This window comes from Moschus berezovskii, chromosome 21 (genome assembly GCF_049115385.1).
Source record: "Moschus berezovskii isolate FMDL1 chromosome 21, NW_MosBer_1.0, whole genome shotgun sequence".
NCBI classification, from domain to species: domain Eukaryota; kingdom Metazoa; phylum Chordata; class Mammalia; order Artiodactyla; family Moschidae; genus Moschus; species Moschus berezovskii.
Window position 1 is genome coordinate 1,955,202 of NC_142480.1, and position 20,638 is coordinate 1,975,839.

At 46.0% G+C, this 20,638-nt stretch overlaps 1 protein-coding gene across 3 annotated transcripts in view; it reads left to right on the forward strand.

Moving 5' to 3' along the window:
- The window catches only part of PPP1R13B (protein phosphatase 1 regulatory subunit 13B), a 69,767-nt gene that overhangs the window by 38,750 nt on the left and 10,379 nt on the right, over positions 1-20,638 (forward strand). For all 3 annotated transcript variants that reach the window (XM_055418636.2, XM_055418637.2, XM_088829824.1), the window contains exons 4-8: positions 1,140-1,216; positions 11,847-11,948; positions 14,120-14,294; positions 15,359-15,555; positions 17,450-17,590. In XM_055418636.2, coding sequence (XP_055274611.1) covers positions 1,140-1,216; positions 11,847-11,948; positions 14,120-14,294; positions 15,359-15,555; positions 17,450-17,590 — 692 coding nt within the window. The remainder of the gene's footprint in view (positions 1-1,139; positions 1,217-11,846; positions 11,949-14,119; positions 14,295-15,358; positions 15,556-17,449; positions 17,591-20,638) is intronic.

The window sequence follows — 20,638 nt, forward strand, 5'->3', positions numbered from 1 at the left end:
ATTCCCATTTATTCAACCTCGTTTTTCATTGATCACCTCCCTAAGGGCCCTTTATTGGATATTGTATTCTTACTTGCCCTGTCTTCCCCGTCAGATGTACTGTGTGTCTGTTTATGTACTTAGTAGCTTTGCTTTATATATAAAAAGAGTACGATTTTTTAATCTCCTAAGAGTCACTCTTTGCTTCCTTGCGGGTGATCGCACTCTCTGAGAATGTATGGCTTAAGGTGAGGCAGTATTTTTGATAACATAATGTTTCTTCAAAATTTTCAAAGTAGCAGGAAAGAAATAGAAGAAAACATGTTATTCTTTTCTCTTTATTTTGATGTTAGGTTCATGACCCTTTGAAGTTATATATTCTTAGTAATAAAGCGGGCTCTGGGGTGTGATAATTCTCAAAACAGCATCAGGAGAGAGATGAGTGGAGTAGGAGCAGACACTTAACACAGTCATTTATGACTTTAGACTCGCCTGGTACAAAATTGTGCAGCACACTTTGTTTAAAAAAATGATGACAGGAGAATTTTGCCAGTTTAAATTTGAAACCCTTAAAAATTAAAATAGATATATATTTTTATAGCACAAAGGAGAGTTCAGAAGATAGTATCCCATCTCAGTTTTAACCCTAGTAGTGAAGATCAGTTCTGTGCATCAGTTTTTTAATTACTGGATATTATAAGTTCTGTTTTTGTCTCTTTTAAAATTTTTATCAAAGTATAATTGATTTACAACACCGTGGTAGTTTCAGATTTACAGTAAAGTGAATTAGTTATATATATACATAGAGCCATTCTATTTTAGATTATTTTCCCATATAGGTCATTATTTTAGTCTCTCCTAAAATAATAAAAGCTTTAATTTTTAATAAAAATAGATAATATGTATAAAATGCACATAACATAAAATTTACCATCTTGACCATTTTTAAGTGTTAGAAACTTTTTGATATAAATCAGTTTCAAGATTCTGAAATAGGAAATTCATTTAAACAACTTTATGTACACGGGTTGATTATAAAACATTTTTTCTAGCCTGGTATTTTATACTTGTGCTCATAAACGTTTGAATAAGTGAAGAAATTATGAAATATTGTTTTTCTAGGATATCTTTTGGTAAGTTTGGCACTCTCATTTCTCTAGGTGGCCGTCAGACCCAGGAGCAAAGAACTCAGAGAAGTGTAACAAATGTACCTGGAGAAAAACGCACTGAAAATGGGGTACGTGATAGTGAATTTTATTGAACAAGTTTGATTGCTTTTTATAGGTGCTGGTGAATGTTGGCTGTAACTTGTTAATATTTCGACTGTGCTCAGTCTTCACTGCAGTGCGCAGGCTCTCTCTAGTTGCAGTCATTGGGGCTGCTCTCATCCGGTGTGGAGGCTTCTCGTGAAGGTGGTTTTTCTGGTTGCAGAGCATGGGCTCTGGGGCACATGGACTCTGGAACCAGGGCTCGAGAGTCGTGGCTCACGGGCTTAGCTGCTCCGCGGCATGTGCACTTTTCTTGGACCAGGGATGGAAACTGTGTCCCCTGCATTGCAAGGCAGATTCTTAACCACTGGACCACCAGAGAAGCTGTATAATTCATTTTTAAAGAATTATGTTTTGAGTAGTACTAACCTAAAACAGTAAAACTACCAGTTATTTACCAGCAAAAGAAGTTTATTTGGGAACAGCAAAGAACTGTAATTCAGGACATTCAGCTATGGACAGCCATATGCAAGTCCTCTGAGACCAGAGGAAGCACTTTTATAGAGGGGAAGGGGAGGGTGGGAGGGGCTGTTGCCAACAAAGAGTCTTCTGGAGGAAACTGGGAGTCTGAAGTTCGGTGGCCCTTCCTTAACTGCATTGTTGCCAGGCAAGGAGGAGGGGGTTCTTCCTTCTGCCGGTGGCCGTGAGTGGTGTTTCTTCCTCTGGGGACACATGGTACGCCTCTTCCTGTTGGGTTGGGATCTGCACTGGTGTCTAGAGCTGTGTGTGTGAGAGCTCCCCGCTGTGGCCTCCCAGCCCCATTTCCTTGGGTTTCCCTGTGTATTTTCACAGTGGAAGTTGTCATCTTGTCGAGTATTTCACTCATTTCTGTGAAGGTGTGACGCAGCAGCCTGAGCAGTCACGGCAGCATCGTCCTCACGGTGCCCATGCACTGGCTGGTCTCCAGCAGAGCAGTGCCCCCCATGCCCTTTATGTGCTGCTGCCACGGCAGGTCCTGGAACGACAGCCGCGGGTCTCGGTCCCCCGGAGGCAGATGGGCTCGTCTCTGGACTGAGAGACGGGCGTGCAGCCTTGCTTTGTGTCTTCAGTGTTGACGTCTCGATCCTCCCGTCAGGTTTTAAAAGACAAGATGGCTGATGGGTTGAAGCTGTCATAGTGTCTCCAGAAGAGAGGACTTCCTCTGTCATCTGGTGTGGAGTTGGAGAAGAGGCCTAGCATCGATGATAGGGCAGAAGGTGTCCCAGCAGATGGGCTCTTTTTAAGAGACGTGTGTTCAGAGAGCAGAAGTGAATGGATGACGAGTGACTGAGCGAAGAACGGGAGAACCTTCCTCCTGGTCTTCCCTGGGATTTCCGTGCTGACTCCCCAGATAGTCTTCCGGCTGAAGGATGCTTCTTTTTCTGGCTCTGCCCTCACTGGATGAGTCGCTTCGGCAGGTTACTGCCTGGCACGGTCACACACGGGTGAGAGACACGGGCCTGGAGTGCGGAGGGCCCACCTTCAGACACTGGCTTCAGAACTCCCGCACCGGCTGCATTTGAGCAAGCCACTTTGCCCCTCTACCTTCCAGCTTCGTGTCACTGGCTTGCAGTTGGCTTTCTTTTGTTGGTTACCACTGTGACTTGAAATGACAGACTTGTATCTCTGTTTCTTTGTACAGTCAACTTGAAACCATGTCTCTGGACCTCCCTTCTCATGAGAGGAAGTTCTCAGCACCCCTCCCCTTTGCTCCATCTCCCTCTCCCTCCTACCTTCCAGCTTTCTCAGCTGTACTTCTCTGTTGTCAGTGCTGATGATATTTGTGTACTTCTATCTGAGTATAATTAAAGATTTTTATACTTTGACTGTGTGGATCACAATAAACTGGAAAATTCTGAAGGAAATGGGCATACCACCTGACCTGCCTCTTGAGAAGCCTATATACAGGTCAGGAAGCAACAGTTAGAACTGGACATGGAACAACAGACTGGTTCCAAATAGGAAAAGGAGTACGTCACGGCTGTATATTGTCACCTTGCTTATTTAACTTCTATGCAGAGTACATCATGAGGAACGCTGGGCGGGAAGAAGCACGAGCTGGAATCAAGATTGCTGGGAGAAATATCAATAACCTCAGATATGCAGATAACACTACCCTTATGACAGAAAGTGAAGAGGAGCTCAAAAGCCTCTTGATGAAAGTGAAAGAGGAGAGTGAAAAGGTTGGCTTGAAGCTCAACATTCAGAAAACGAAGATCATGGCATCTGGTTCCATCACTTCATGGGAAATAGATGGAAAAACAGTGGAAACAGTGTCAGACTTTATTTTTGGGGGCTCCAAAATCACTGCAGACGCTGATTGCAGCCATGAAATTAAAAGACGCTTACTCCTTGGAAGGAAAGTTATGACCAACCTAGACAGCATATTAAAAAGCAGAGACACTACTTTGTCAATAAAGGTCTGTCTAATCAAGGCTATGGTTTTTCCAGTGGTCATGTATGGATGTGAGAAAGTCAAGAAAGTCAAGTTGCTCAGTCGTGTCCGACTCTCTGCGACCCCATGGACTATAGCCTGCCAGGTTCCTCTGTCTATGGGATTTCGCAGGCAAGAATACTGGAGTGGATTGCCATTTCCTTCTCTAGAAGATCTTCCCAACCCAGGGATTGAACCTGGGTCTCCCACATTGTAGGCAGACACTGGACTATAAAGAAAGCAGAGCACCAAAGAATTGATGCTTTTGAACTGTGGTGCTGGAGAAGACTCTTGAGAGTCCCTTGGACCGCAAGGAGATCCAAGCAGTCCATCCTAAAGGAGATCAGTCCTGGGTGTTGATTAGAAGGACTGATGTTGAAGCTGAAACTCTAATACTTTGGCCACCAATGCGAAGAGCTGACTCATTGGAGAAGACCTCGATGCTGGGAAAGATTGAGGGCAGGAGGAGAAGGGTTGACCAAGGATGAGATGGTTGGATGTCATCACCAACTCGATGGACATGGGTTTGGGTGGACTCCGGGAGTTGATGATGGACAGGGAGGCCTGGCGTGCTGCAATTCATGGGGTCACAAACAGTCGTACACAACTGAGTGACTGAACTGAACTAAATAGTTTGTTTATGCACTAGGTATAAAGTTGAAAAGCATTTGATGGTGCTTTAGATTTTTCAAATACTAAGCACTGTAGGGCCAAGTTGTGTACTAGATTACATTCTCTTCTTTTGAGTGCCACTCAGGGAGAACTGTTCCTCCTGTCAGGATTAAGGATTCTCCTTCCTTACCCTCCAGTTGCCAGAGATCATTCCCCAAATCCTCTTCTTACTCCTGCCTTCGGCCTTGCGGGTGCACTGTGAGTCTGAAGCCTCTGTGGGGTCCTGGCAGGCGTATGTGCTTCAGAAAGTCTGAAGGAGTAAAGGCCCAGGCCCCACAGGCATAGCTTCTGATTCAGTAAGGCTGGGATGGGCCTGGGAGACTCATATAACTCTGTTGCCCTGCCAGGTTTGGGAACCTCCAGGGTGCATGTACCCACTGTCCGAAGCATTCAGAACTTACCTGTCCAACAGAATCTTGAAGATCCCTTTGTGTTCTAACATTTCCTGTGGCCTGAACTTCAGGGGAAGTGAAATAAGTATATCAAATAGGCGGGGACTCTGTGTGTGTGTGTGTATATCATAAACGGAAGGGACTCGGGAGGAGGGGAGACCAGTAACATAGTATGGTGAGTTCCGATGCGATGGGTCCTTGAACTTTCCAGAATGAAGTTGTTTATTGTTAACATGGAGATGATGTTTACATGTCAAGATCAGCAAAACGGAAACCTGAAACCAAAATTAAAACTGTGTTTGCAGCCTGTATGGGCGCTTATAATTAGAGGAAGGCTGAGAGCTGGTGAGAAGGCGTGACTCTTGTGCTGGGAGCATGACATCCAAGAGGCTACTGTGTTTATGGCACACACATCTGCCTTTTAAGCCTAATAATACGTTACCTTTGTGAAGCACTTTACTGTCTACAAAGCACTTTTATGTGTATTTTTTAAAGTTAATAAGATGTTAAAACTATCCTTCTCCAAAAATGTTTTTGTGTGCACCCTGGACCTAGAATAGCAGCACCTGAGCCTGTGTGTCCCAGGACTGCTAGCAGCTGCCGAGGCAACTGCTTTCCCCACAGCGCAGGTCACAAAGTCAGCTGTCTAAGAAATAAGGCCCCGGCCCCACTGGCAGAACTTTTCATTCAGTAAGTGTGAGGTGGGCCTGGAAGACCCTCATGTGACACTGTTGCTCTGCCAGTCTGGGAACCTCCAGGTTACACGTACACACTGCCATAAGCATTCGGAACTCACTTGTCCAATAGGATTTTGAAGATCTGGTTTGACTTTATGGTGTAAAGGCAGATTGATTTAACCTTACTGTGTGTGCCTGTATCAGGGGGTCCCAGGACTACCCCGCTGTCAGCAGTTTGCTCAGAGGACTCACAGGTCTCAGCGTATAGCCATAGTCATGGCTGTGGGGTCCCCCAGCCAGAGAACACAGCGCAGGAGCCACAAAGGGAAGAGGCGTGCGGGGCGGCGTCTGGGGAAACCTGTCCAGCTCCCGAGGGTCCCCTCCCAGTGGAGTCACACGGGACGCGCTTCATTCACACCCACCATTTGCCTGAAACCAGTGTCAAAGAGTCGGATCCCACTTAGCGACTGAGAAAGTAGCAACGCAGCACTTACTAACGTGCGTTTGGATGAGTCGTTAAACCAAAAGAAAGTTGTCTGGAGGATGGCGTCGTTTTCTAGGAACCATGGCAGTGAGGAGTCGCTGACTGAACAGACGGGCGTGGTGGCGAACTGTTTGTTCTCACGGCAGATCTGCGGTCTTTGGTAGTTTTTGGCACGTATTGGAAAAATACATTTAGCACATGTTGCCAGAATGTTTTCATAGTACAATAAATGGAATATAAAGCTAAGTCTTTTTACTAATATTTGAAAGACTAAATATCTATAAAAACATATAATTAGAGGCTTAGGATGGAAGACAAGTGTATTGCGTAACTGTCTACAATGGTTTGCATTGAGAAACCTTATTATATGTTTTTAATAAATGAATTATTGTAGCACCAATTTCAAAATTATATATAAAACAAATTACTTGAGGGGATGAAAACACATTTGACTAAAGCCGTGTTATCAACTGACTTGTGATCTAAAGCTTTTAACCATAATTATCAAGTGAGTTGTAGTTAATATCTAAAAAAGTCTAGGTCTGATAGCCTGTTTGTCCAGCATACTTTATTTTGTTAGCTTTTTTAGTTGTGATTCAACATATTTAGTACAAATGAGACGTTAGCCAATAAGTCCCCCTTTACGTCTAACTTTTAGCAAATTGAGCTTATTTACTGGAAATCTGATTATGGTGCCTTTGGGGTTGATAGCTTAGTAACATTTTTATGTTTACCTTTTCATTCTTATCAAAGTAAAATACCATTATATGAGATTCTTTCTTCACCAGGAGGTTAACATTTTATTTTAAAAACAGGATAATTAACATATAAACCCTGACAACACCAAATGTCAGCAAGGATGAGGTGAAGCCAGAACTCTTGTATATTGCTTGGGGGAGTGTAAAATGATGCTTCACTTTGGAGAATAGTTTGTCGGTTTGTGTGAGTGAAGCAGACACTTAACCACACAATGCCCAGTCCCCAGCTTCACTTCTTGACATCAGTTACCCGAGAGAAGCCAGAACATTTGTCCACGGAAATACTGGTACGTGAGTGTTCAAGATGGCTTTATTCTTCATCGCTAAGGAGTGGAGACAACCTGAATGCTCATCAGCATGTGAACGGGAAATAAAAACTGTTTATGCAAGAGAATACTACTTGGCAGCAGAAAGGAAGGGATTCCTGGTACAGGTAACAGCATGGATGAATCTCTAAAACACTGTGGTGACGGAAAGAAGCCAAGCTCAAGGAAGTGACCCTGTCTAGTGAACTTCTTGAACACACAGACTTGGTGATCGTGGCGCAACCACCCCCATCCCCACGGGGGGATAGAATTGACTGGGAAGCTCAGCGGGGAGCTTTCTGGGATGATGGAGGCACCTTTGTGTTGCCTGGGGTGGTGGTTACACTGTGATGGCCAGTGGTCAGCTAATGCAGCAGCATACTTCAGACGCTGTGCTTATGGTCTGTAAATTATGCCTCAGTTAAAGTAAATGTAAAAATTTCACGGTGTGTTTAATATACTAGCCTGTCATTTCATTTTGTCAACTTACTACCGTTATGGATGTTTTTGAAGTTTTTTATCAGAAATGGGTTAGAATATATGCTTATCAGTTTTTTTAAGTTACTAATCTTAAGAACATAAAAATTAGAAAATCATGGGATTTTTATTAAGAGTGTTATGAAATTTTATATTTATATATATATATATTTAAACAGCACATTATAGTATCTACGTAGTTTCCAAGGGTCAGGAAGTCAGGGCTTGGCTGCGTGACTTGGATTCAGGGTCTCTTGCGACACTGTATTCAAGCTGTTGGCCAGGATCACAGTCATCCAGAGCCTGACTGGGCTGGAGGATCTGTTTTCAAGCCCATGAGATCACATTTTTATGCGGAATTTCTATAAAATCAGGAACACCAATGTAAAGAGGGCTCAGCTTCGCATTTGGAGTCATCGCTTTGGGGTAGGACGCTTTGAGAGGCGCTGTGTGTTCTCAGACTGGCAGGTCTCGGGTGGACCAGGGTAGCCGACTGTGGTCCTGCTTTTCTGAGCTGTTCGCAGGCTTTCCAAGATGGTGCCGGCCGAACAGTGCGCTTTTCACGGGGGTGCACGGTGCCGCGCAGGTCCTCGCCGCTGTGCCGGGAGAATGCTGTCTGTATCTTACAGTGAGAAAGTAAGAATAAAGAACTGAGCTCAGGCTCCACTCCACAGTTGAACTTGATGGGTAACCTAATTTCTTCCCATGTGAGATTCTTACCTCGTTCAGCAGGAGAGAGGCTCGCTCGTTGGAAACAGGGAGCAGCTGCATTTTACTTTTTTATTACTTACAGTGTCTGGGATTGTATCTGGCATATCAAGGGTGAATGACTCACCATGGTATCAAACACGTATAGTGCTCAAACGAAAAAACAACTCAGCTCTCCTGACCCCTCCACCCTGTCAAGGCTGGGGAGCTGAGTCCTTTCTCTGGGCCTGCCGAGCTGTCCTGAGAGAACTTTCCCACTCATTTTACTGGTCCTGGAAGTTATTTGTCCTCCCTGTAACCTGGAGTTGAACTCATCAGATAACTACCATAATGAGGGACCTCAGAGTGCCCAAGGGAGCAGGATTTGATTTCTTCTCATTATATGCAATGAAAAGAAATAAGTGAGGAATTAGGTCATAGGTTTGTCTGAATAAATTGAGTTCATATGGAGAATTTAAAATTATTCCTCTGGGGTTTAGTTTACGTGGAGAGAATACATGCTGTTAGGCCTGTCATAAAAGGATCAAATTTGCATCAGAGGTTTTTGTTTTCTTTATAAAAAAAAAACCCTGAAAAGATGCTTGCTGCTAAATTTTCACATTGAACAATTAGGGAATATGTACTAAAGTATAAAATGTTGCCTATTTGTTGACTTACAAGTTTATGGTGGCTTGTGTTTTTATAACCCATTTAAAATAAAATTAAGTTACACAGGTGTGTTCACTTTGAAATAATTCACTGAGCTGAACACAGATTTATACAGTTTTCTCTTTGTAATATCTACATCAATAAAATTTCTATTCAACTTCAGATTAAGAGCTTTGTGTTGGGCTAGCCCATGTGACATATAGATGTTTTGAAAGTGAAGTGGCTCAGTCGTGTCTGACTCTTTGTGACCCCATGGAATGTAGCCTACCAGGCTTCTCCATCCATGGGATATTCCAGGCAAGAGTACTGGAGTGGGTTGCCATTTCCTTCTCCAGAGGATCTTCCTGACCCAGGGATTGAACCTGCGTCCTCCCACATTGTAGGCAGACGCTTTACCATCTGAGCCACCAGGGAAAATTTCAATTAAAGTACAGTATATATTCAGTTCAGTTCAGTCACTCAGTCATGTCCAACTCTTAGTGACCCCATGAATCACAGCACTCCAGGCCTCCCTGTCCATGAGGGTTTACCCAAACTCATGTCCGTCGAGTCGGTGATGCCATCCAGCCATCTCATCCTCTGTCGTCCCCTTCTCCTCCTGCCTTCAATCTTTCCAAGCATCAGGGTCTTTTTCAATGAGTCAGCTCTTTGCATGAAGTGGCCAAAGTTTTGGAGTTTCAGCTTCAACATCAGTCCTTCCAATGAACACCCAGGACCAATCTCCTTTAGGATGAACTGGTTGGATCTCCTTGCAGTCCAAGGGACTCTCAAGAGTCTTCTCCAACACCACAGGTCAGCACTCAGCTTTCTTCACAGTCCAACTCTCACATCCATACATGACCACTGGAAAAATCATAGCCTTGACTAGACAGACCTTTGTTGGCAAAGTAATGTCTCTGCTTTTTAATATTCTACCAATAGGTTGGTCATAACTTTCCTTCCACGGAGTAAGCATCTTTTAATTTCATGGCTGCAGTCACCATCTGCAGTGATTTTGGAGCCCCCAAACTGACTCTGTGGACATGAGTTTGAGTGAACTCCGGGAGTTGGTGATGGACAGGGAGGCCTGGCGTGCTGTGATTCGTGGGGTCGTGGAGAGTCGGCCACGACTGAGCGACTGAACTGAAGATATAACACAGAGTCGGACACGACTGAAGTGACTTAGCAGCAGCAGCAGCAGCAAGATATAATATCTGAATTACTTATGTCAGTAGAATATATCTTAGTTTTATAATTAGAGATACACGTAACAATGCATACAAAGAGCTCTGTCTTGTTCACAAGTATAAATATCAGAAAACGCAGCAGTTCTATTTCTCCTCTGTCTTCTTTTCATTGTTACTTTAAGCCATTGGTGGGGAGGGGAGACCAAAGAGCCAAGTTTTTGGTTTTTTTCTTCAAGTTGTAAAATTATGAAATTAATGTAAATTGAAAGATTTGTTACAGGAACTTCATTTTTTCTCTAGTGAAAAATATGTTTCTGAAAGTTTCAAAAATACCTTTTGTTGAACTTCCCTGATTAAGAATCCACCTGCCAATGCAGGGAACATGGGTTCAGTCCCTGGTTCAGGAAGCTTCCACATGCCATGGGACAAACTAAACTCTCAAGCCACAACTCCTAAAGCCCGCACACCTCGAGCCTGTGCCCTGCGACGAGACGCCACTGCGGTGAGAAACCCGCGCCTTGTGACTAACGGCGGCCCCTGCTCACCGGAGCCAGACAAAGCATGCGCAGCGACCAAGGCCAAGCGCAGCCAAGGACGAATAAGCAATTTAAAACTTTCTTGTGTGGTGATTGGAAAAATCTCAGTAGATGGAAATTAGGACCCTTCCTTAATATTAAAGCAGAAATTTGAGTGCATTGTGACAGTTGGGGCATTTTTATAGAATGAGCAAATCTCAAATGAAGTTTCTGTAGCTTGGCAGTTTACAGTATCTGGTTTAGAAAAGGGACTTGCTCCACATTGCTTTCTCAGGACTTTAGATAAACAGAATGGGAGCTCCAGTTAATTAAATCCTGATTCCACTTTCTAAGAGTCCAGAATGGGCTTACCACCATATGATTTGGGGAGAACTGGAGTCGGAGGAACGGGCTTGGTACCCTTGTGAAAAGTTACAAGAGGCCCAGAGTACAGAGGAGCCCAGAGATGGACCGTGGAGCTCCAGGGAGCGGCTGTGCACCTGCGTGGCATGACCCACGGGGCTGGAGAAGGCCAGAGGAAGACAGGCGTGGCTGGAAGCAGAGTTCTGGCTGTTTGTCAGCTCTCTGTCCTTAGCCCTGTCCCTCTCCCTGTCCCCCGGGATTCCTCTGCAGTGTGGGCTCATCTGCCTGCAGAGGTTTGTTGTGAAGATTGTGTGATACAGTGCAAGTCACACGTCCAGTCTGGAAGCCGGTGCTGTAGGAGATGGTCAGGAACAAGCCTCTGCATCCTCTGTCCGTGCATCTGCCCTGGGGCACATTATTTGAACTTCTCTCTGCTTATTTTCTCATCTGTAGAATGGAGCTGTAATGATCTTTGGCTGAGAGTGTCATTTTAAGGCTTAAATGAGTTCATAAGTGGAAAGTAATTACTTTAGAGCAAGGTTCATGATGAGCACAATAAAAATGCATTCTGTCATTAACAGGATGGGAACATGCTTTCAGATTCCATCAGTTGCCACTCCTCCGGATGTGGATAATGCTCTGTCGATCGTGGGTCAGTCTTTGGTATAGGCCATACCAATGGTGTTTTTAATGAGATATTTATATTTCAGAATCTTTGATGCATTTCAGCTTCTCGAGACCAGGTGGCAGTGAAATGACATTTGCCCTCAGGTGTCACCTGCACGTTTATTTTTTAGTTTGTGTACTCTTAAACATTTGACATCCCCATTTACTCAAATAAATTTAATAGAAGCAGTCAACAATGAGGAAAGGTTCTTAGGAAAAAGTAAACTAACTTACGCTCCTCTAACTTCTAGGGAACTTACTTAAAAATCCTGATGTGTGTGCATTCTGACATTAGAGAAGAATGATGATGCAGACAAGCATCCATTCCAGTCTCAGCATGTTTTGTTCTCTGTAGGTTGGGAATCCACGTGTGGAACTTACCCTCTCAGAACTCCAAGATATGGCAGCTCGGCAGCAACAGCAGATTGAAAACCAGCAGCAGATGTTGGTCGCCAAGGTACGTTACTGAGCAGCAGTGGGGAATGGGCAGCAAGTGTTCTTCAGCGTTATTTTAGATCCCACGGCTGACCCTTGTAAGCAGAACTGTGCTGCCACAGCGGCGCACACAGTGTCCCTCTCCACGATCTCCTCCGTGATAAGAAGCGCACCCTGTGGCTTCTTGACGTTGGGGAAGTATCGGGCAAGAGCATATGACCCTTGACTTACACACTCAGACCCCCAGGACAGGAAGCGGTTGAACTTAACTAGGTTGTAGATAAAATTTGGAAAGAAAGATGCTGTCCATCGTCCCCTCCTTTTTCCGCTGGGTGTGTTCTCAGCTGGTGTGGCTGGCATTAGTGTTCTAGAGGAAGCCAGCGATCCGCGATAAGATACTGGGCATGGGCCCCGAAGACAGTTTCTTCTCCGTACCCCACCCTGCAAGGAATCTGTTTGGGGCATGGTAGGCACTCATTGTATACACTGAGGACTAGATTTGTCACTGAAACTCTTGTCACAGGATTTGAAACTATTGCCCACGCGTAGTGAGGCCAAAGAAACCAAAATGGAAATGTTGGAGTTCGGAAAAGAGAAAGCTTTATTGCAGGGCCAGGCCAGGAGAACAGTTGGCTCATGCTCAAAAAATCCAAACTCACTGATGGTTCTTAGGAATGTATTTTTTTTAATAGGCAAAATTTGGGGTGAAGACTGCGGTGTGTGACTGTCTTCTGAGAGGTTGGTGGTGAGATAACAGGCTAGTATCCAGAAGTCTTGTGCTTAGCCTGGAGTTACCAGCCTCCACCCGGTGGGGCCTAAATTCCTGCAGGGGAGCTCAAGATTATGTTGTGAGGTGTATCCGCGGGGGAGCGGGGAGCGGACCAGGACCCTGTTTCCTGGCAGCTCCTGCTTTGTTTCTGCATTCCCTCATTTCCCTGGTTAGTGACTGTTTGAGTCTGCCCTTTGGACTCAGGGAAGGTGTAGGAGTCTGAAGCCTTTTTCCTATAAACCAGAAATGGGGACACAGAAGGACTTTTGTACCCAGGATGGCCCCACAGGCTCCTGCTTGGTTTCACAACTGTTCTGAATAATGGTTTAGTCTTGGACTAAAACATCAGACCTGTCTCCCACGCCTGCTGAGAATGACTCCTGATGTAACGATCTTCAGTGTCCTGACACCGCTACACGGAGAACATGCGGACGCCACTGCCCAAGGCCTCACCGATTTCTCTGTAGAGAGACCTTAGTAACCAAGTGTCTGGTTCAGCTGCTTTTCGTTTATCGAGTGACCATGTGACTCTGTCCACCTTCATGTTCATAGCAGCTTAAGTTGGACTTGAGTTTGAAAGTAGTCTTGCAAAGTTTATTGGATTTTTTAATAATACAAGGATAAAGAACAATTAAAAGCTAAGTAAATTGGAAGATATATTCATTCCATTAATGTTTCTAAGATGAAATGTACACGGTATTATGTCATCATAAGCTTTTCTAATTCTGCTTTTCTTTTTCTCTCCGAATATTGATCAGGGGTACTGCTATTGAGAGGAATCTGGTATTTCCAGCAGTGTAACTCAGGTTAACGCGGGTTGCTCCATGTTTAAGTGCATATTCGCTGCCTTAGGTTGCAGGTGTCGTGCCTGCGCAGTCGCATGTAAGCCTCTCAGGCACCTTCCTGCCTACGGATAGGCCCACGGGCAGTGCTGTTGTCCTGACGGTGTGCCTTCGCACGAGTCGGGTAGAAACTATTGACGAGTGTTACATATGCTTTCACTGTAGGACTGTCCTCTTCTTGTTTGATGATAAAATGTTTGGTGCCTTTTGAAGAAACTAATCCTAAAGAAAACAGGCACTTCCTCCAATGTCCCTGCCACTAGCAGATTAGAGGTTCATCTCCTTACTAATCACCTTCTCTCTTTTCAGTATAAAATCTGCTGGTCTGTGCTCGTTTCCTTTAAGAGGTTAAACAGAGGACCCGTGGAAGCTGCTTTGTAGGCGGAGCAGGTACCTGGTACCAACAGCAGGAAGCTTAGGCTGCTGGGCTTCACACACAGGATGGCAATGAGGGGGTGTCTAGCATTTCTTTAATATTCATGAAGACAGGAGATCCTGTGGATTCCGCTTAAACAGTTTTTAGTATACAGAAGTAACCGTGCATTTCAGTTTTCAAAGCTAGCTATTCTCCTCTCTCGATAGGAACAGCGTTTACATTTTCTAAAGCAACAGGAGCGCCGTCAGCAGCAGTCTATTTCTGAAAATGAAAAGCTTCAGAAATTGAAAGAACGAGTTGAAGCCCAGGAAAATAAGCTGAAGAAGATCCGTGCCATGAGAGGACAAGTAGACTACAGCAAAATCATGAATGGCAATCTGTGTACGTGCCGCGGCCCAGGGCGCCCACGCTCCCTAGGCGTAGACCAAGTGAGACAGGCTGGCTTCCAGGCGCCTCAGTCATAAGCTGATGCCAGAGTTCGCTGTAGGGAAGCACTGGAGCTTTGCTGTGCCAACTGCAGCTGCCGGGATGCGTGGTGAGACTAGGGGGTCTTAGCAGACCTTCTGCAGCCTTAGCGGTGTATTAGGGAGGCCCTCCTGTTACCTCGCTTGCGGCCGCCTGTTGTATTAAGACTCGGGTCCTCTTAGGACTCAACTCGTGAGGGAGGTTCTGTTTGGCGAGCAGCCCAGGCTTTATCTGTGTGCTAAGGTGAGCGCACGGAGGCTCACTGTGTGTGCGTGGGCTGTGCCTTCCTTGTTCGCTTCAGTAGTAGCGCTCGTCGCTCAGTCATGTCCGACTCCGTGGGATTCTCCAGGCAAGAATACTGGAATGGGTAGTGATTCCCTTCTCCAGGGAATCTTCCCAACCCAGGAACTGAACCTCAGTCTCCTGCACTGGAGGCAGATTCTTTACCATCTGAGCTACCAGGGAAGCCCAGTACCTGCTTTATGTTACAGTAATAAGCAAGATAAATTTGGGTGGTCCTGCCCTGACACAGTGGTATCTTTGGTGCATTGAGCTTCCTAAGTGGCTTGACCAAGGTAGCTTTGGGACAGTTGCCCTAATTTAAGAACATTCAGGCACTTCACTGGTGGCCCAGTGGCTGAGACTCACTCCCAATGCAGGCAGCCTGGGTTCAAGCCCTCGTCAGGGAACTAAATCCCACAGTTAAGACCCAGCACAGCCAATGAAATATAAGTAATTTCTTCAGAATTAAAATATTCAATAATTAGTGCAAATACTTGTCTTCTGAGTAGTCACGTGTTCCAAAGGCTTGTTGAAGTATGTTTTGGATTATGCAGCTTACAGTTTTCTCTCCAAGGATAATGCTAGAGTTGAGTTAAAGGTATAGAAATGAAGAGATGTCACACACAAAAAAGCAAAATACCATGAAAAAACTAAGTCAACTAATTATGTTTTTTTTCTTTACTGATGGGAAATTATAGCTGCTGAAATAGAAAGGTTCAGTGCCATGTTCCAGGAAAAGAAGCAAGAAGTACAGACTGCGATTTTAAGAGTTGATCAACTCAGTCAGCAATTGGAAGATTTAAAGAAGGGAAAATTGAATGGGTTCCAGCCGTACAATGGCAAGCTGACAGGACCAGCAGCAGTGGAGCTAAAGAGACTGTACCAGGAGCTTCAGGTAACTCCCCTGAGTTTGAGGAATGGTCCTGTTAAAACTTCCTTCTTTTGGGCGTCCTTCCGGTGTAGGCTGTAAACCTCAGAAATTGGAAATGAAAGAATTCTAATTTAATAGGAGGCACCAAATGTATTCAGTACAAAAGAATGTTTTGAACAGCTTTGAGCTATAATTCACATAGTTTATGATACACCCATTTAAAGTTTACAAGTAAGTGGTTTTCAGTATCTTCACAGAGTTCTGTATCCACCACCACAATTTTAGAATATCTTTACCACTTGCAAAAGAAACCCCACGCCGCTTCACCATCACCCTACAACTCCCTATCCCTCTAGCCCTAAGCAACCATGACTCTACTTCCCGTCTCTATGGATTTGCCTGTTCTGGAAATTTCATATGAATGGAATCATGCAATTGTAGTTCTTTGTGAGTGACTTCTTTCACTTAGCATGTTTTCAGTACAGAAATTTGATATGAATTTAATTGGCAGTATAATGAACTGGTAAAGAACTAAGCTTCAGATAATACTTGAGGCCTTTGTGTAAACTGTATTTTGACAAGATAGATGCCTGTTGTTAAATCCTTGTCTTTGTCAGCTTGGGCTGCCTTAAAACTGCAGACCACAGTTCTGGAGGCTGGAAGTCCCAGATCAGGGTGCTGGCAGACTCATCTCACGGGGAGGGCCCCCTTCCTGGCCACCTTCTTGCTGTGTCCTCACCCGCTCTGCTTTCTATCCCTCCGCTTACGACCCCACCACAGAGGGCCCCCCCATGACCGATCCAGTCACACTGGGGGCTAGGGTGGCTTTCGGCAGGACAGTCATTAGTGGCCCTCAGAAGGTGTCGTGCAGCAGGTGGTTTGTCAAGCCAGAAGCAAGTTTTGTGCTTCTGTTAGCACTTGCTAGAAAAAGGATTCTGTCACTTTACAAAATGGGGATTTTTAATCACAGGGAGTAAATGTGATGGCTGATGACTGCCATTAAGTTCTGTAATATAAATATTGCAATATTAAAATGGCATGAAATAAAGTATTATAAGAATTTATTACTTTTTATGTTTTTAAGCAACTGTTAAAAAAGTGCAGTTTTTAAGAATTCTTTTGGTGAAATGTGATGAATGTATTATATTTATTTAAATGCATTTCCAACTCTTTGACTTCTGTCAAACTTAAAAAGTACATGTTACCTCCTGTGTGGTACCAGTATGTATGTGCTGGTACCTGTATGCATCTGAAAGAGTTTGACATGACAGTGCTTATTAACCTCCTGTGCGCAGTGCACTGTGATGTTTTCTGTTCTCTGTTTCATATTTTTAAAGTTGATTACCCCATTAAAATAACATAAAAGGGACTTCCTTGGTGGTCCAGTGGCTGAGACTCCAAGCTCCCAATACAGAGGGCCTGGGTTCGATCCCTCATCAGGGAACTAGATCCCACACGCCGCAATTAAGAGTTTGTGTGCAGCAATTTTTTAAAAAATGATGCAAGAACATTCAGTTTGGTGTTCGGACCGTCCATGGGTTTCCTGCCTGGGGCAGAACCAGGTGCCTCTCCCTTGGTCCCTTGACATGTCCAGGACGGAATCCCTGAAGCGGCCATCCCACCCCAGCTCCCTGGGACCACAGGCATGCTTCCCACTGTCATTGCAGGTACTAGTCCTGTACACTCTAAAGACACATTTGTAGATATTTGCTCTTTTTTTGTTCCATAAGAAGTACGTTCCGGCTTCATCCATGCTGTACCTGTAAAATATTCAGTACCTGGGATGATGATGTCTGTATGTAAATACACATGAGAACCAAATGTTTTTTTTCTTCTTCCTTTTTTCAACCCCCCTAACAATGAGAATTTGACCTTTTAATGAATACAAATCATAAACATTGTATTTTCTGTTCTGCAGATTCGTAACCAGCTCAACCAGGAACAGAATTCAAAGCTCCAGCAGCAGAAGGAACTCTTGAATAAGCGCAACATGGAGGTGGCCATGATGGACAAGCGGATCAATGAACTGCGTGAACGTCTTTATGGGAAGAAAATTCAGGCATGTGACAGAGAAAATATTTCTGTGAGATAAAACACTGAGCATGGTTCATCCTCAGAGTGTACATCTTTGCTGTAAAGCCATCCTGCTGCCCCCCTGCTGCTCCCCACCACCATAGCTGATAGAACACGAGTTGGCCGTAAATCATTAAAAAATGACAGTAGAAGTCAGTTCTTGTTCCCAGAGCCACAGTTGTTTCCTGGTGTGTGGGTTGCTGTTGCTCACCATGCACCCTCCCCAGGCGGCTCTGCCTCCCTTCCCAGGTGGCTCTGTCCCCCTGCGTGGGGCGCTCTGGGCCCTGGCGTCACGGCGCCGTCTAGGCTGCACCCAGAGTCCTTGACCTTGTGTATTGTGTAGCGTGAGGTACTTCCTGTGAGCTGAGAGTGGCTGTAAGGGCTCTTAGAGGTGACCCGTGTGGAAGGCTTTGTAAACTCTTGAGCAAAGTGCTGTATAACAGGTTAGTACTTTTTAAAAATCTTTATTTAGTATTTTGACTTTCAAAGGTAATGAATACTCACTGGAAGAAAGTTAAAACAGTAAGTGCTAAGTCGCTTCAGTCATGTCTGACTCTACAGCCCTATGGACTGTAGCCCACCAGGCTCATCTGTCCATGGGATTCTCCAGGCAGGAATACCAAAGTGGGTTGCTGTGCCCTCCTCCAGGGAATCTTCCCAACCCAGGGATCGAACCTGTGTCTCTCATGTCTCTTGCATTGGCAGGTGGGTTCTTTACCACTAGTGCGACCTGTGAAGCCCCCTAAAACAGAACAGAAATGTTTAAAGGAGACTTGGACATCCTGCTGTCTTCATTCTCCAGGGATGATACTTGTTAATGGTGTCAGTCTTTTGCTTAATATAGACAGAAAGGTTTCAATTTTTAATTGAAAATGGAATTGTAGGAATTACATCATAGCTCAGTTGGTAAAGAATCCGCCGGCAAGGCAGGAGACCCCGGTTCGATTCCTGGGTCGGGAAGATCCGCTGGAGAAGGGATAGGCTACCCACTCCAGTATTCTTGGGCTTCCCTTGTGGCTCAGCTGGTAAAGAATCCACCTGCAATGTGGGAAACCTGGGTTCGATCCCTGGGTTGGGAAGATCCCCTGGAGATGGGAAAGGCTACCCACTCCAGTATTCTGGCCTGGAGAATCCCATGGACAGTATAGTCCAGGGAATTGCAGAGTCGGACACGACTGAGCCTCTTTCACTGGCATCGTTTACGCTGTCCTGTGCTCAGTCTTTCTGTCTAACTGTAACCTGGGTGTGTTTCCAGTCAGCACTTCATTCCTTGTGTAACCTCTGATGGTTCTCTACATCCCAGGACCCGTGTTCACGGTTTCCAGCCCTGCTGTCAGTAGACCTCCCCGAGTCTTACTGTCACTCCCAGCACTTCATGAGTGTCGTATCACAGGGAACATATGGGAGGATGGGCACTGCTGTGTGTGGCATCTGGCCGGCCCTGTGTCCCCTAGTGGTGCTGTGGGCCCCAGGGGAGCAGGGCCTCAGTGCAGAGATGGCTGGCCCTGCCCCTCAGCAGTGGGAGGGGAGCGGGCGGCCCAGCAGCTGGGACGGTGCCCCAAGAATCCCTCATCCCCACTGCGTGCTGCTCTCACGGTGGACCAGCATCCTCTGGGCAGCTCAGGAGGCGAGGGCTGGGTGTCGGGGGCTCCCCTGGTGGGGTGGGGAGGAGCCCAAAGGAGGGTGGGTGCCGCCAGTTCTGTGCTCCGTGCCCTCAGCTGAAGAGGCTCTTGGTTACAAATCTGCACTGTTTTCTTTGAACCAAGGTGCTTAACAGTCAGTGGTCCATCTGTGTAGCGCCCTGATCTCAGATAACGGTCCCCTTGTCTCTCAGAGGCCATGGGGAGGAGGCGGGCCCTCGCTCCGCACGTGCCTACATTTGAGCCTTAGTGACAGTGGGCCAGTCCTCTGTGCGGCCTGTGTGGAGACTGATCGGTCAGTCAGCTCGCTGTAAGGAGTTGTTGATGCAGGTGTAGAGGCTGGCACATCCCAGCTGGCACCTGGCCTACGGCCTGAAGAACCCAGGGAGTGCTGGCATTGTAGCCTAAGTCTGAGGCCGTCTGCCCACAGAGCTCCCTCTGCTTCCAAGGGCCTCAGTCTTTTCCTCTAGGGCCTTCAACTGATGGGGTGTCCCAACCACATTAGGGAGGGCAATCTGCTTTACCCACAGTCTGTTGATTTAAATGCTAAAAATACCAGCACAGCCGCGCCACGTTGATAGGCAAAATTAACCATCCCAGATGTGTATGCAGACATTACTGCTTATTGAACCTGATATGTCAGGGCATCTCCCTGAAGAGACTGGCGCTCCTGCAGAGATGTGTCTACAACCCAAAGGTTTATGGCGCCTTTGAGCAGCTGTCAAAATCATGTACCCTGGGACTTCCCTGGTGGTCCAGTGGTTAGGACTCCACACTCCCAGTGCAGGGGGCCCGGGTCCGATCCCTGGTCAGGGAACTAGATCCCGCATGCCACAAGTAAAGACCCACATGTAGCAACGAAAATAAATAATTTTTTTTTTAAATCATGGACTGTTTCTCCAGAGTGACACGTGCTCATGCATGGAGACTGTTGCAAACAGTTGGAGGAAAGGCATGGATGTCTCACTCAGAGCCTGTCTGGGGAACTCTAAGGGTCCATGTCTTCCGGTCAGATCTGTTTTGCACGCTTTTGTGGTGGGGCAGTGTCACGGGACCAGTGTCCTTCTGAGAAGGGCGGAGCTGCCTTCAGGGAGCTGCTCAGAGTCTCGCCCGTCCAGACCCTGTTACTGTGTTCGTCTGTGTGTCTCCTTCAGTCCCCGTGACAGCCCTTCCCCCAGCTTTTCGGACAGGGCCGCAGAGGCTCGGAGATGCTCAGTCACTTGCCCATGGCAGCGCAGTGACAGTGGGAGAGGCCAGGCCCAGAGCGCAGGCTGGACGATGCCTCTCTGCCCGCCCAGGTGAGGCACCCCAGGGGCTGCTCTGCCTCCGCTCACACCCAGGTCAGCATCACTGGGGCACCACCCATACAGGGGTGAGCCAGGGCCCTTTCCGGA